Source organism: Galendromus occidentalis, unplaced genomic scaffold (assembly GCF_000255335.2).
Source record: "Galendromus occidentalis unplaced genomic scaffold, Mocc_1.1 scf7180000076476, whole genome shotgun sequence".
Lineage (NCBI taxonomy): Eukaryota > Metazoa > Arthropoda > Arachnida > Mesostigmata > Phytoseiidae > Galendromus > Galendromus occidentalis.
Window position 1 is genome coordinate 87271 of NW_003804465.1, and position 13099 is coordinate 100369.

General features: G+C 51.7%; 1 protein-coding gene across 1 annotated transcript; it reads left to right on the top strand.

Annotated features, from left to right (window-relative positions):
• Positions 1 to 5289: 5289 nt before the first annotated feature.
• On the top strand, positions 5290 to 12550 carry LOC100908579 (uncharacterized). Its single transcript, XM_018642019.2, has 5 exons — positions 5290 to 5560; positions 9025 to 9423; positions 11244 to 11618; positions 11843 to 11959; positions 12059 to 12550. Exons 1-4 carry the CDS (start codon positions 5497 to 5499, stop codon positions 11932 to 11934), a joined length of 930 nt encoding a protein of 309 aa, XP_018497535.1. The 5' UTR covers positions 5290 to 5496; the 3' UTR covers positions 11935 to 11959; positions 12059 to 12550.
• Positions 12551 to 13099: the final 549 nt, after the last annotated feature.

Sequence of the window (13099 nt, forward strand, 5' to 3'; positions counted from 1 at the left end):
TCCAGTAATAACAGATCCGCGTCCTCCTTCGGTGTCCTCCAACAATCAGTCAGCCTCACACCATAGATACTCATACTACCAAATATCTTCAGTGAAACGGAGAGCAAGAATGAGCTTGGGGGACGGCGCGACGGTCAACACCTGAGGTGCTGAAATCCACCAGAAAAGGCGCGCATTCGGGCTCAATCGAGAAGCCCGCTGAGCGAGGAATAGCGCGATCTTCTTAAATCAGTGCTCGCAGCTGACAAGAACCCACTCCCTCGGTAAAACACCTAACGGATTTCGGCTCTGATGCTCCTGAAACGGAGACCCTAGGAATGCGGACGTTGATGGAACCACGTCCCCGTCGAATTCCGCCGGTGTAAATCCATGTTTCCGGTAGCAAACTCGCGCCGAGGAGAAAAAGGTTCTTCCCGCAATAGAGTTCGACAAGGTTGATTTTTTTGCGGTAGAGACGTCTCTTCGGTCTCGCCATCCCCTCGCGGCCTATTTCTCTCATTTTTCTCTCTCGCTTGCTTCTGAAGGCCAATTCGACTCCACAGAGAATACCATTATTTCCCTCTCTTCGGAAATTTCGCCTGATTCACCTGATATATCATCGGGGACATCGCGGCTCCGAGCCCGCATTGGGTCCGGTGTGAAGGAGACTCGGTGCGTGGTTCATGGTCGGGCAAGACGTCCGTCTTATGGAGTCTAGCATATGTGCGTCACGTAACGCACTCGGACCAGCAAATACTCAAGGCACCATGATTCGCTCCGCGAGCATCCGTGCAGTCTGTAGCGTGAACCACGGAGATGCTTTCCTAGATTTTCTCAACGCTCACCGTGATCAGAGCAACCTCTCTCTTGATCGAAGTGTGATGCTTGATAGGGACAACGTCGAGCTCTTGTGTGGGCAGGTTCGCGCTTAGCTCTCGGGAGTTGAGAACCGAAAGTGAAGGGCGGGAAAAAATATTCAGCTTTGCTCAAAGAGTCTCAGAAAGCTGATATCCATTTTAGCCCAATCGGAGAGTCTCAAGATTCAATAGGTTGTCGAGCACTCCACATACCACGGACTGCGCTGATGATGAAAACGTCAGCTCCTCATGCGATATGCTCCCGTCGCTTCTCTTCGCATACATACGCGTTGGCGATTAAGATTGGCGATCCGAAGTCCTGCCGAACACTTGCCCGGCACGAACGAAAATAGCACGTCGTGTAGAATATTCCGGGAACGAGTACCGCTCTGGACAATCCCGCAATCCCTATAATAGCACGGAAGCGGTAATAGCGACGAGGACCGCGCATTCTCCGTCTGGAATACCATTAATGCCCGCGTAGGACTTATGTACAGAAATGCAACGCAATGGAGTTTGAGGTAAGTCGAAAAATCCGGATGGGACTTCTTGAGGCACTAGCACGCATTTGAGATGGAATCGCGCGAGCTGCGTGGGTACTACCTCATGATTCGCGCCATCGATCCGGCGAACGATTGGATCATCCCGGAAACACGCGAAATTCTCCGAAATCCAAAAGTGAGGACTTGTTTTGGCCGTCGTAAAAATCCTGTTTCAACCTGGATTCGTGTCTCGGCCCGGTGCTCATCTTGCACAACCGGGCTTGTGCGCGGCTCTGAAATTGCGCAGTGCCGTTGCGGGAAGCCAACCCTTTTCCTTCTGCGTGGCTTGGACCCCCCTCTATTATTGCCCTTGCCGTGCGCGACATGTTAGCAGGAGGAGCCAGCCAGATTGAGGAAGCGTGCTCATAGAAGAAAGTGGAAACACCTCACTCACGGAGCTTCTGAGCATCGTAGGTGCTTCATTCGTTCACTTCGGAGTTTCTGATGTACGTCACGCGATTCGTTCATTGTTGAGTAGATTTTCAACTCTACTTCCTTTCGTCAGCCCTTTCGCGGCAGCGCAAGCTGGTGATGTGAATTATATTCGGGGAATTTTCCCTTCCTCAGTTTTTTGTCTGAGGAGGAACCTGGGTCGCTGGTATCTCCAGAACCCGAGTTCTGCCTCCGGAATAATAATACACACGGGATCGCCCCATCGAATCGTGGGGATGGAATGTGACGTCGATGAGACATACCGCTATCGCCATTGGTTGTCCCAACCAGTAATATTCCGTGTGTGTTTCGGCTTGACTTTCGCGGGCGAAGCGTTGCGTTTGCTGTTGGTTGTAGCTCACAGGCTCCGAGGGCGGTGGGAATGCGCAGATGTTCGGCGGCTAACTGACTCTCAGATGACAAGCAAAGCTTGACCAGGGTCGGTCGACTCGCACCATCTGACCAACCGGCCATCCGAATGAAAAGCAACGTCCTCTCAACGGCCGGCGGAGCAGAGTAATGCTACGGCGAACGTTTGTCCATCCGTTCACTTATATGTGCTCTGCGCATATACATACTCACATGCATACATATCATACGCGAAATAACAACCGAGCGCCCACCGAGACCGCTGGCGCTCTGCCTTAATGGGGAAAAATTGCAGACGCAAATCTTCCTACAGCTCTCGTCTCCAGCGCGTGTTGCGGACAGCTATTCGAAGAACCGCTCGGAGCATTAGGCGCTCTGATGCAGTAGACGTTAACGTGCATCCGCGCAGATTGCCAGCCGGCACGTATGAAGCGCCGCGAACTGCATGGGCATTCCATCTGGTATCGCGGAATGACCTCAAGACTTGGCAGATGGGATTTTTACACGATTCCGGACTCAGAAATTCCATCAAGTTTAAAATTACCTACCGGAATCGTTCCGAGCGAGATTCCTCTCGGGAGTTTATGCGAGGAACAAAACCAAGAAATTCTCGGTGGGAATGAGCTCAACTCCGAACGCGTCCGCTGCGTAGAGCAGAAGCGAGGCAAGCCCACGTTTCTCCAATCAAAGATCCCTCTCGAAAATGAATCTTTCCGTGGGCCAGGTGTCTGCGCAAGACAAACGTCTGAAGGTGCCAAAAGACGTCTTCGTTCTTCGTCTTCGTCGTCTAAACGTTAAACACGTGAACGGAGAAATGCGCCAGCCGGGAAACAAACGGATGAAAAGAGGAAATCTTTCGGTAATGGTGAGGGAAGATGAATGACACTCGTGGAAGTGACAATCGGAATGCCGATGATGCTTCTGCTGGCGTGAAATGTTTTTAATTAATGAAACAGCCGCACGCTTCGGGACATGATTAATGGCAGGCACAGGAAAATTCCTCGAGGTACCCGAGGGTCGCTCGCTAGCTCTCTGTACCGTTTCCTCCCTTCCCTCCTTTTCGCAACCCAATTGTTGTTTTCTATCAACTCGTCGTCGTCGTCGTTGTTATTGCCTCAACACAAATCACTTTCTCTTCCTGACGGCCGGCGCGCACTGGCTTAACCCTTCCGAGCGCACCTCTTCACCCGTTTTCCCAATTCATTGCAATTCCGCATCCGTTGAAATCAATCATGTCGCCTCACCCGCAGTGAGTCGAGAGGAACTTTCCCGATCCGCTGTGCCTTGCTGAACCGGGACTCTGACTTATCGGAGGCTGTGTCCGAAGCAGGCTCCTGCTCGAGACCGGTGGTTTTTCAGACGGAGGCAGGGTCGGCACGAGCTTCAAAATAGAATCTTCAGAGGAGACCGACCCGTCTTTACCTCCTTTAAGGCGTGAATCAGGGACATCTAAGTATGTAGAGCGATCTCGGAACTTAAGGCTAATGACCACGCGATGCTGTGCTCGGATCGGCCTCGTGTTCCGTCGGAGTTCGTGCTGCCCTCACGAGCCGTTATGAAACAATGTGGACGCTTCAAAGGATTAGAATAATAATAATATGTAACTTCAACTAGCTCTTGCTTTGATTTAGTGCGGAGCATTTGTTCCAACACCTGGTGTTCTTTCTCTCAAGGTGTCCCTCCCGAAGGCTGGTGAGCGAGCAAGTGAGCGAAGGGGTTTCGTGAGCGGGACTTTCCCCGGAAGGGGAACGTCTGAAGTGGGACAACGCACTGCATCGTCTCGATGTAGAGAAGGGAATCCAGCTCGAGTGGTAGGGGGAAGGAGAGGGGAGGGGGAGCTGAGGGTTTGTGCCAATTAACGAAAACTCACACGAGACAGAGCCATCGGTAGCAGCTGCGGGTTTGCCCCGTGGGCAAAGCGCTCATTGCGTCTACTAGGCAATTCACAATTGGTCCTCCTGAGAGTCGCGAGGGAGGGGCCGACGGGACACATCACGTCGACAACGGAAGGAGTAGATCAAGGGATAGACGCTCTCTGCGCGGATAGAATCCGGCATGCTCGGCGGGAATTCATACGCTCAGGGCTTCCATACGAGGAGCAGAAGATACGGATCTTCCGGCGTGGCGGCTCCTTGACGCCGATTGTTCAAGATCCTGACGTATCGTCTATTTTGGATCGACGAGCATGCCGGTGGGCACTCCGAGTCGAATTTCAATAGGACCCTCAGCTCAGGAGTCATGAACTGCGATTAGGTACTAACTTTCAGCAGGAGAGGGATCAGCCGCTCCCTCGGGCCTTCGATACTTATCCGGGACGAAAAACCACGACGTAGGAGCTTCGAATCGGATTGGAGCTCCGGCCGCCGATCGCGGCGGAATATCGGTATACTAGAAGGTTCCGGATGCTCGGACTACGGCAAGCGCATTCATGACCGGAACCCGAATATTTTCGTGAAGAGAGCGAGACCGAAAGCTCCGTTGACCGAAACGAGAAGTTCTAGAATCGGCAAATCGACGGCAGGTTGACTCGTTGAGGGGAAGCCGGAGGTCAGAACTGGAGTTGACGCGACGAAGGGGGGCGCAATGCTGAAATTGGAAGGAGACACGTGAGAACCCATGGATTGGTCGGAAGAAGAATGGGGAGACGATTCTGTCCGGGGAGAAGTCAAGATGCGGAGGCTTTGGCACGAGGGAGAATAGGTGTTCCGAGGGGTTGCGGAGCCTTCCCGGACCGGAAATCGGAAAGATCTCGGTAGCAGGGACAGAACAACTCGGCTTCACCCCGCGGCTATCGGCGTGAGCAATGACGGAGCGCCTGTCCGAATCTGCGGGAGCGCTATACGAAAGCATACCTGCTCGTTCTCTCCCTCTACTCGTCGTCCTCGTTTTTCTCCACCTTCTCCCCTCCTTCGATCGGTTGACCCTCGCCCACTTTCGGAGTCCTCTCCCAGAACATCCAACATATGAGCGCACTCCTGCTGCTCAACGATGTTCAGAGCGCACTTGCCGCTCAGCTGCAGCGGAAGTATTCAACGGCACGAGACTGAGAGACATCGAAGACCTAGATCCCGGAAACCGAATGAAATAGAGCGGTACCACCCTTGACAACGAGCTTGAGGGTCGGAGGTGACAGTGGAATGTGAACTCTCTGTGAGCCTGGCGGTGGATCCAAGAGCTGTGATGTGAAGTACTTTCTTGAGTTTCCGCGGGACGTCACGTTGCGTCGTCGTACTCGCCGTCGCAACCGTTTCCATCACGACGACAGTCACGCCGTTCATCAGTCCCACGATCACACTCCTGACTGAGGCTCCGCTAGCATGTCGTTGTCGGCCGGCGTGCTTCGGATCACCTGCGTGGCGCTGGCTCTCGTCTGCATGACAGGTGAGTCTCATTCTATCGAGACTGACTCCATCAAGCTATTTATATATCGATTCCAACCGAATGACATCTGGTAAATGTCCAGCGCTCTTCTCTAAGGTTGGGCAGTTCCTCCGCTCCTGACTGAGATGCCCCGACGAATTAACAGAGAACAGTCTTCCGTGGAGGGAGTTTTCCAACCCGGGATGGGATGAAGCTCGGCGGGAAAACGGGGACGTTCGATTTGGAGGAACGGGAAAGGGAATCGCTCGCCCCTTCCTCCTTATTCCCGTGGTCGAGCATACCAAGCACGGGTATGAGAAATTTTCGTGTGCGGATCGATTGGAGGAGAAAACCCTCCTGATATGTCGACGTGGTCGATATGCAGATTAGACCAGGAATCGATTACCGTCGTCCAAAGAGGTCTTCGAATCTTCATTAACCAAGTGTCACCAAAGCGCGACTCCAGAAAGCCACCATCGGTGCAACACCGTAAGTGGCAACTTCGAATTCCTTTTGGGCTAAGGGCAATCCCAATATTCTGCGCCATTTAATTCGCTCCACTAGGCCCCTTGGATAGCAGAAACGCGTGGAAACTCGCAGGTCTAAAGAAGTAGGTGCCGGGAAACTGAATCGACAAGACCCGCCATCAGTCGCGGCTGTCTTCTCAAAATCCATCACTGATTTCCGGAATTCACCGGAATTTCTCGCCGGCTTGCTGGATGTCTGACTGAGACTCGTTCGCTCATTAGACCGTGCTTCCGTTTCACACTGGAAAAGAGTTCCGTCCGTTCAGCCATCGATGAGCGAGCTATATTGAAAAATTCCGTTGAATCGAATCCAGAATCGAGAACCCGTCGCTCATTCTTGTGAAGGGACGTCTTGCTCCTCTGAGGAGGATGCCCGGCTATTGAAACGCCACTGTGCTCTCCCGTTGGTCAACAATCGGTAGGATAAGTGAAAAGTTCAGCAAGTCTCAGGAGGCGCACTTTCTGAGGTTTCGGTTCTTGATCGGGCATCTGAGCGAGGGGTGGTCGTACTGAGGCCTCCGAGCAACTTCATTGTGATTTCGTTTGGCATAATTGCATAATACGACATTAAATCACATAATAAAACATGACCACATGGGGGAAGGGGATGAGAGCAACACAGAGCCATTTGGCCTGCTCGGGCCGCCTCGTCGATGCTCCGTGTCGACAGCGATATGATCTCGAGCTCTGCGCAATCCTTGAATTAGAGTACGGCAGTCCGCTTGCCTTGTCAGAGCGGGAAGCAGTCTTTGGCTACGAGCCCTAATCATTGCACATCGTGTCGTATCATACGAGCCCTCACGAATCGCGTAAGGGTGATCATCATGACGTCCTGAGTCCTGAGTGTACCTGGTTCAGTCTTCGCATATATTTTCCCCTCCAGGCAGATATACCACACTTCTGCGAGAAGCCTTCCCGAATCCTCGAATGTTACGCCGAGGCGGAATCAGGGGGAATCGAGATTAGCGGCCTCTAGATCTCGTCTTGCGACCTCAGGAACGCAGACCCGGAAAGGAGTTCCAGAGCGACGAATCCTCTTCGACTCCTCCACGCTTCCAAAGTCCCCTGACCGTAATTCCGTCGACAGGCATCATGAGCTTCGATAGCTTCGTAAAATTCTGCAAATCACCACCCCCTGACTCGTCCGCCTCGTTCCGCTCTGTGTTGCCGAAAGTTCGGACACAGTTTTGGCGCTGCGTCCCCGACTCCATGAGCGGAATTCGTCTCCGCATGGGACATAACTCCTAGAGTGGATCCCACCTCACGTCGGCTTCATTCCACACAAACAAGCCCATTTCATTTTGGGCGAGCCACCCACTTGGAGTCTACGAACTCTCGTGCAAATCACCGAAAAAAGCGTGACAGATTGAGGCGAAAGTCAACGGAGGGAAAAAACGGAAGGGGAACTGAACCGGAGCGGTTCGCTAACTGTGGTCGATGCTCCAGGATGGGTTGTGTGGTACCGACTCGAGAAGAAGAGAGGCTCACGGTGCACGAGGGGAGGAACGGCCACGGGAGAGAGCGCAATCCCATTTTGAGGAAAAGGGCTCGAACGGGGAATCCAATGCTTCGTAGGCATTTTCGGACGGAGACCCCGTTGGAAAAAAAGCGCCGCAAACTTCGTTGGATCTCATTCCCGAGTGGGGAAGAGAGTGCGCGACTGAAGGAAGGGACGAAAAAACACCCCAGGAGAGCGTTCGCAGACGGCCTAACTTAAATTCGGGGGAAGTTCCGGGATTCACGAGAGCATGTAGGTAAAACTGTCTCTGAATCGATTTCTGCGGGCCAAGTGGTCAGATTCAATGAAGCATTTTTCGCTTCGGTCAGGTAGTAGATTCTTTTTGACTCGAAGAAATGACCACGGATGTTGTTCTCGTAACGATACAAGATGACTTTCCGTGGTCATCCTGCGAGCAGAGAAGATTGAGTCAGCGGGGATGGAACGTCGGAAAATGAGGACAAGAGCGTATGAAAGGGACAAGAGCTCCCAGCCCCTCAATGGAGACGCCCACTCTCTCGCGATTCCTGATTGTCATCCTCTGAGGGGACGAGATCAAAAATCCAAAGATCTCCGCAATGTATTGTCCTCTGCTCATGTGCTTACATCGGGAACAGAGAGCTCGCAAAGTCCTTGACTACTGGATCTCCGTACGAAAAGAACTTCTTCTTCTCTTCTTATATCCCGATCTCGATGAACCCAACGTCAGCGATCCCGTTCCGAATACAAGTACGACTGAGTTGTCGTACGGAGTCAGTTCCGCGGAAAGATATGCGGGTCACGCCAACCGAAATTTCTCAATAGGCCTGACCGAGTTGGTCTCTTGCTCGACTGCGGGTAGGTCGGTGGGTCGCGACATCCAAAAATATACAAGGCGGCACAATTGCCTTTTCTCCCTCAGCCTCTCCTCGTCCAAAGATCCCCAGAATCGCTTTCCCTGTTGCGGCATCGCACGAGAGCTCACAAAACTTGTCGGACCATGCTCTCGTCGCGCGTCGGCTGCTCCGAGAGATGCGCGAGGAGATTATCATGATTATTCCCCGTCCGTTCTCCGTGAATCCCCGGAGCGACTCGCTGTGCCAATCTGACGCTTTGATGAGCCTCATCGATGCGCAATAATCTCACTAATTCTAACTTATGTGAGTCCCGTACCAGTACCATGCGCCGATACGGGACAAGAAGCAAGGAATGTGGAATTCGGAGTTGTTCTACGAGGCGAGTTTTCTTAATGGGAGAGTTCCCGCGGGAACCCATCTCCAGGGGGGACCTTGTTCCAACACCAAATCAGAAACAGAAATTCAACGGATCGATGAGCACTTGCGACGCTCTCCCTCCCGGGTGACTTTTTGAGAAGACTCTCGGAGGGGCGAGGCAAGAGCTGCTAGAACCGAGTGCTGAGGGCTTACTGTTCCCTGTCGGTACGATCCGGATCGAGTTCTAAGTCTTTAATTCTATTCCAGACAAGACGGAATGTGTGAGCATCACCGAGATCGCAGTGCCACCATTCGTCGAAAACGGTACCATAGAGCCAGTGATACTCGACTGTATCTACACGTACGATGCTGACGAAGATCAGCACCTCGTCGTGAAATGGTTCTTCAACGACGATCCGAAACCGATATATCAGTGGATTCCCGATCTGAACAAGCGATCGTACTCGAAATCAAAGATTTTCGAAGGACGCATCGATCGGAACTATGCCATTCTGTCGGGCTCGAAGCCAGAGCACACGGATAAGTACACCAAGTTCCGAGCCCTCAAGATCAATCGACCAACCACCGAGATGACCGGGACGTATTCATGCTCGGTCACGTCGCTCCAGGGCCAGGATACCAGGAGCAAGGACATGATTGTCTATGGTGAGATTCTTAGTCATAGCCTTGTAGCTTGTCGGGCTCCCCATCTCGAATGCCTGCCCCCAAGATAGGATAGATTTCCGCCTCATTCTTCTCGCTAGGCTCCGCCATCCCCCTCCAGAACGAATGAGCGGCGTCGATTTGTCACTGAATTGATTCTCGGGGTTTTCCCTGGAGAGACCCTTCTTCAGAGAGTTTCCCCAGAAGAGATTACTCAGGTGAAATGGAGGCATACTTTTCGAGCTGACTAGAGACGAGATACATGAGATATCCTCGGACTTAAAATGTTCCTCAAGTACATAACCGTTATCCTCCGGCTATCGAGAACCCTTTCCTCTCACTCTCCCAACATGAGATGTCATCACAGCCCACTGTATCGCCATGTATGTAATCGGATAGGAAACAGGAAGGGAATAACGGGAAAGCGGGGGAAGCATTACGAGGGAGGGGGAACATGGCATAGCGGAACTCTAGGAAAAAAGGAAGTGTGGAACAGGTTACAGGGAAAAGATCGAATGGGGAATAGAGGAGCGAGAATTTCTTCGGTCTATTGAACTGAGTGACATGGAAATTTTAGCAAGGAGGAAATGAGGAACGGGAAACGGGATATACGGAACGGGAAACGGAAAATACGGAACGGGAAACGAGAAATACGGAACGGGAAACGGGAAATACGGAACGGAAAACGGGAAATACGGAACGATGAATGGGACGTACGTGGAGAGGAGGTTGTGGGAGACCGAGAATTCCCCCAGCTTATCTCGCTACTACTTAAATGAAAAGGCAGATTTGCGGGGAAGCGAACAGACCAGGGAGCAGACACGAATGCAGCAGCAGGTCCACCAACGCTAGCCAACAATGTGTCCCTTTTCTCTCGCGCTTCCTATATGAGCTCCGTAGAAATCTAATGCATGAATGTATATGTGTAGGTCATTGGTGTGAGATTCCACCTAATGCCACCTATTCTCTCCATTTCTCGCCTCTCGTTCCCTCGTCAGATTATCCGTAAGCCTCTCGTTCCGCTCCCCGAAGCTTCATATCCTCATCTTGCTTCGCTTAGCCCTTGTCTCTGCTAGCCCGTACGCCCACTTAGCCCATAATTAAAGTTTTCCTGACAAGCTGTCACCTCTACTTCCGAGATGCAACTCTCTCTTTCCAATTTCCTCCGCTGTCTCGGTATAATTCCTGCAACAGACTCGAAGTGAAAGCGAGTGAAAATGCCGGGAAATGGGGGAGCGTGGACTAGGTCGCGCAATGCGAACGTGAATACACACAAAAGAGACCGCATGAGATCAATGCGGGAAGAAAACCCTTTCCCCGCCAGATGGTAGATTTGCGAGGGAAATTCAATGTCATCACAAATACGCTGCCAGACCATGAGTCGGTGACCGCGCAGAAGTAGACCCAGACGCGGATGCTTTCAACGGCTGCTCCTCCTTCCGTTGTCCAAGGGTATCATACTAATATCTGCCCTACGATTGCTTTGTCGTGCAAATAAAATTGTGCTCCCAGACGGCGGAGAGTTGATATATGGAGTACGAGGGAACATCGAGAAACCACAAAGGGGAGGGGAAGAAAGACGTTCAGGAATAATCGGTCTTTCATTTCGGCATCGCTTCCCACATATGGGACTTCCTCGGTCGCTACCCTGAACCTCCATGGGGAGTGGGGACTGGAATGGCGTGAACGGAAGCTGGCGGTGGGCCGCGTCTCGATTCCGCCCTCGATCACCCCCAAGATTCGGACGCGACGGAGTCGATTTCCTCGGCGAGTACCCGCATTTGAGTAATTGAGCTCAGAGTCTGTTTCATTTCCGTTTCCAGCAAAACCCCGTCGCTTCTCCTTGTCGTTCAAACGTCCAGCCGACTCGCAGGAAACGCAGTTCAAGTGTCAAGTCGAAGGCATCTTCCCCCAGCCCCAACTCCACATGTACCGCGTAGAGCAGACGCGTATTGCGGGCAACGAGTATATGAACGTTGCCAACATGACGGAGTCCCTCAACTATTCCGTAGAGCCTGTGGGACATCAACGGCGAGCTACCAAGGACGGGTACCTCACCGTGCTAACCACATCGCTGTCGAATCGACAGTTTCGTCTCAGTTCACAGAGCCCCAAGTCTCGGCGACATTTGTTCTTCTGCGTGTACACGATTCCATCGACCGACATCAAGCAGACTCGAGTCTTGGAGTTCTATCCTGGTAAGTTGGAATACCATTAATATTTATTGAAGAATTTTCCTTGGTTGATAGTGATCCCGGTGGGTGATAGTATCGGGGACCGGGACATCTTCGTCCAGCGGGAAAATGGCTGGCTCAATGACTGTGGGCTGTCGCGGGCAATAACTATTCGAGGTACGGAGGCGGGAGGGAATGATTTGCTCAGGGTCAGACCATGCGGTTCAAATGTTGCCACCTCGTTCCAGAGCGATTGACATCGAGCGCAATCTCGATAAGCCAGAACATATCAGCTCGTTTGACGGTGATTTTGATAGGAGTGCTCGTTGTGTTGTATTGAGAGTTATTGAGGACCTGACTTCAAGGTGAGTTCCCTCGGAGCACTTCCGTTTGGCAACCGTCGAGGCTCGGAGAATGGTATTGTGTAATGTGGCTTATCTTTTGTTCCTTCTCTCTGATTCCAGTCTAACACGTGAAGCTGTTGATCACCTGCGATATGCCGCCGACTGACCTCCGGAAAGACCTGATTGGAACCTGTGTCTCTCCTGTTGTTGTTCGAAGAGCGGAACCAGTCTCATTTCGTCTAGACTGATTCGCGCGCCGATCCGCTTCCGCACGACTCGGGGAAATAACTCTAGCAGAGTTCGCACTTCGGAATTCGGAGATTGGCCGGAAGTGACACCCACTGACGGACGAAGCTTCTCAAAAAATTTAGTGGAGACTGCAAACTCCTTGTGTGCGACAGGTGGATCAGGAATAGGTCGTCCCTCCGAAATTTGAATATCGGACGGCGTCCAAGAAGCGACCGATTTCGAAGAACGGAGCAATGTCTCACCGAGAGAAGCTGCGAAAATTCGACCGGAAGAAGAGACCGAAGCCGGAGGAATCGTCTGTGAAGAAAGTTTCGATAATAATCCATCATATCAACGGAAGACAGCTCCTGTTCATGAGAGTCAACTTACATTTCTACAAGTTTTATACTCTCGCAGCTGTCTCAACCAAATCTGATCGTCTCCTTCAAATCGGATCTGACGAGAGATGAGACAGAAGCCGGACGATTATGTACATCCCGGAGCGTGGAATCCAAACTGATTCCGGACTCAGTGACTATCTCGACTCATTTCCTGTCGATTTCGATGAGTTTCTCCCTATTTGTGATCATGAGACGATGAACAAACTGCAGAGAGAGAGAGAGCTTGACCGCGGATCGGGAGGAGAATGAGACATACAGACCGTATATTTTCTTACATGCTGGACAAGGCCTCGACGCGGAAAACGAGCAATAGCGGGACAAGAGAGAGCCGATCGAGACATTTGAACCCTTTTATAACCACTCCGTGACACGTGCACCTTGTCCATTGAACGAAGAACAAAGAGCGAAAAAAGATTTTGATCACAAATTAAGAACACACTTTTACAAATCCATGTATGTAACATTACAATGCAGGATAGATAGATGTATTTTATGCGCAACAATAGGATATCGACACAAGTCCTAATCCACA

What these genes read in the sequence shown, in the direction of transcription:
- LOC100908579 (XM_018642019.2), top strand. Translation starts at nt 5,497, where the DNA reads ATGTCGTTGTCGGCCGGCGTGCTTCGGATCACCTGCGTGGCGCTGGCT. An exon ending in GGCTCTCGTCTGCATGACAG is followed by an intron (nt 5,561 to 9,024) that starts GTGAGTCTCATT and finishes ATTCTATTCCAG; the next exon opens with ACAAGACGGAATGTGTGAGC. An exon ending in AGTCTTGGAGTTCTATCCTG is followed by an intron (nt 11,619 to 11,842) that starts GTAAGTTGGAAT and finishes ACCTCGTTCCAG; the next exon opens with AGCGATTGACATCGAGCGCA.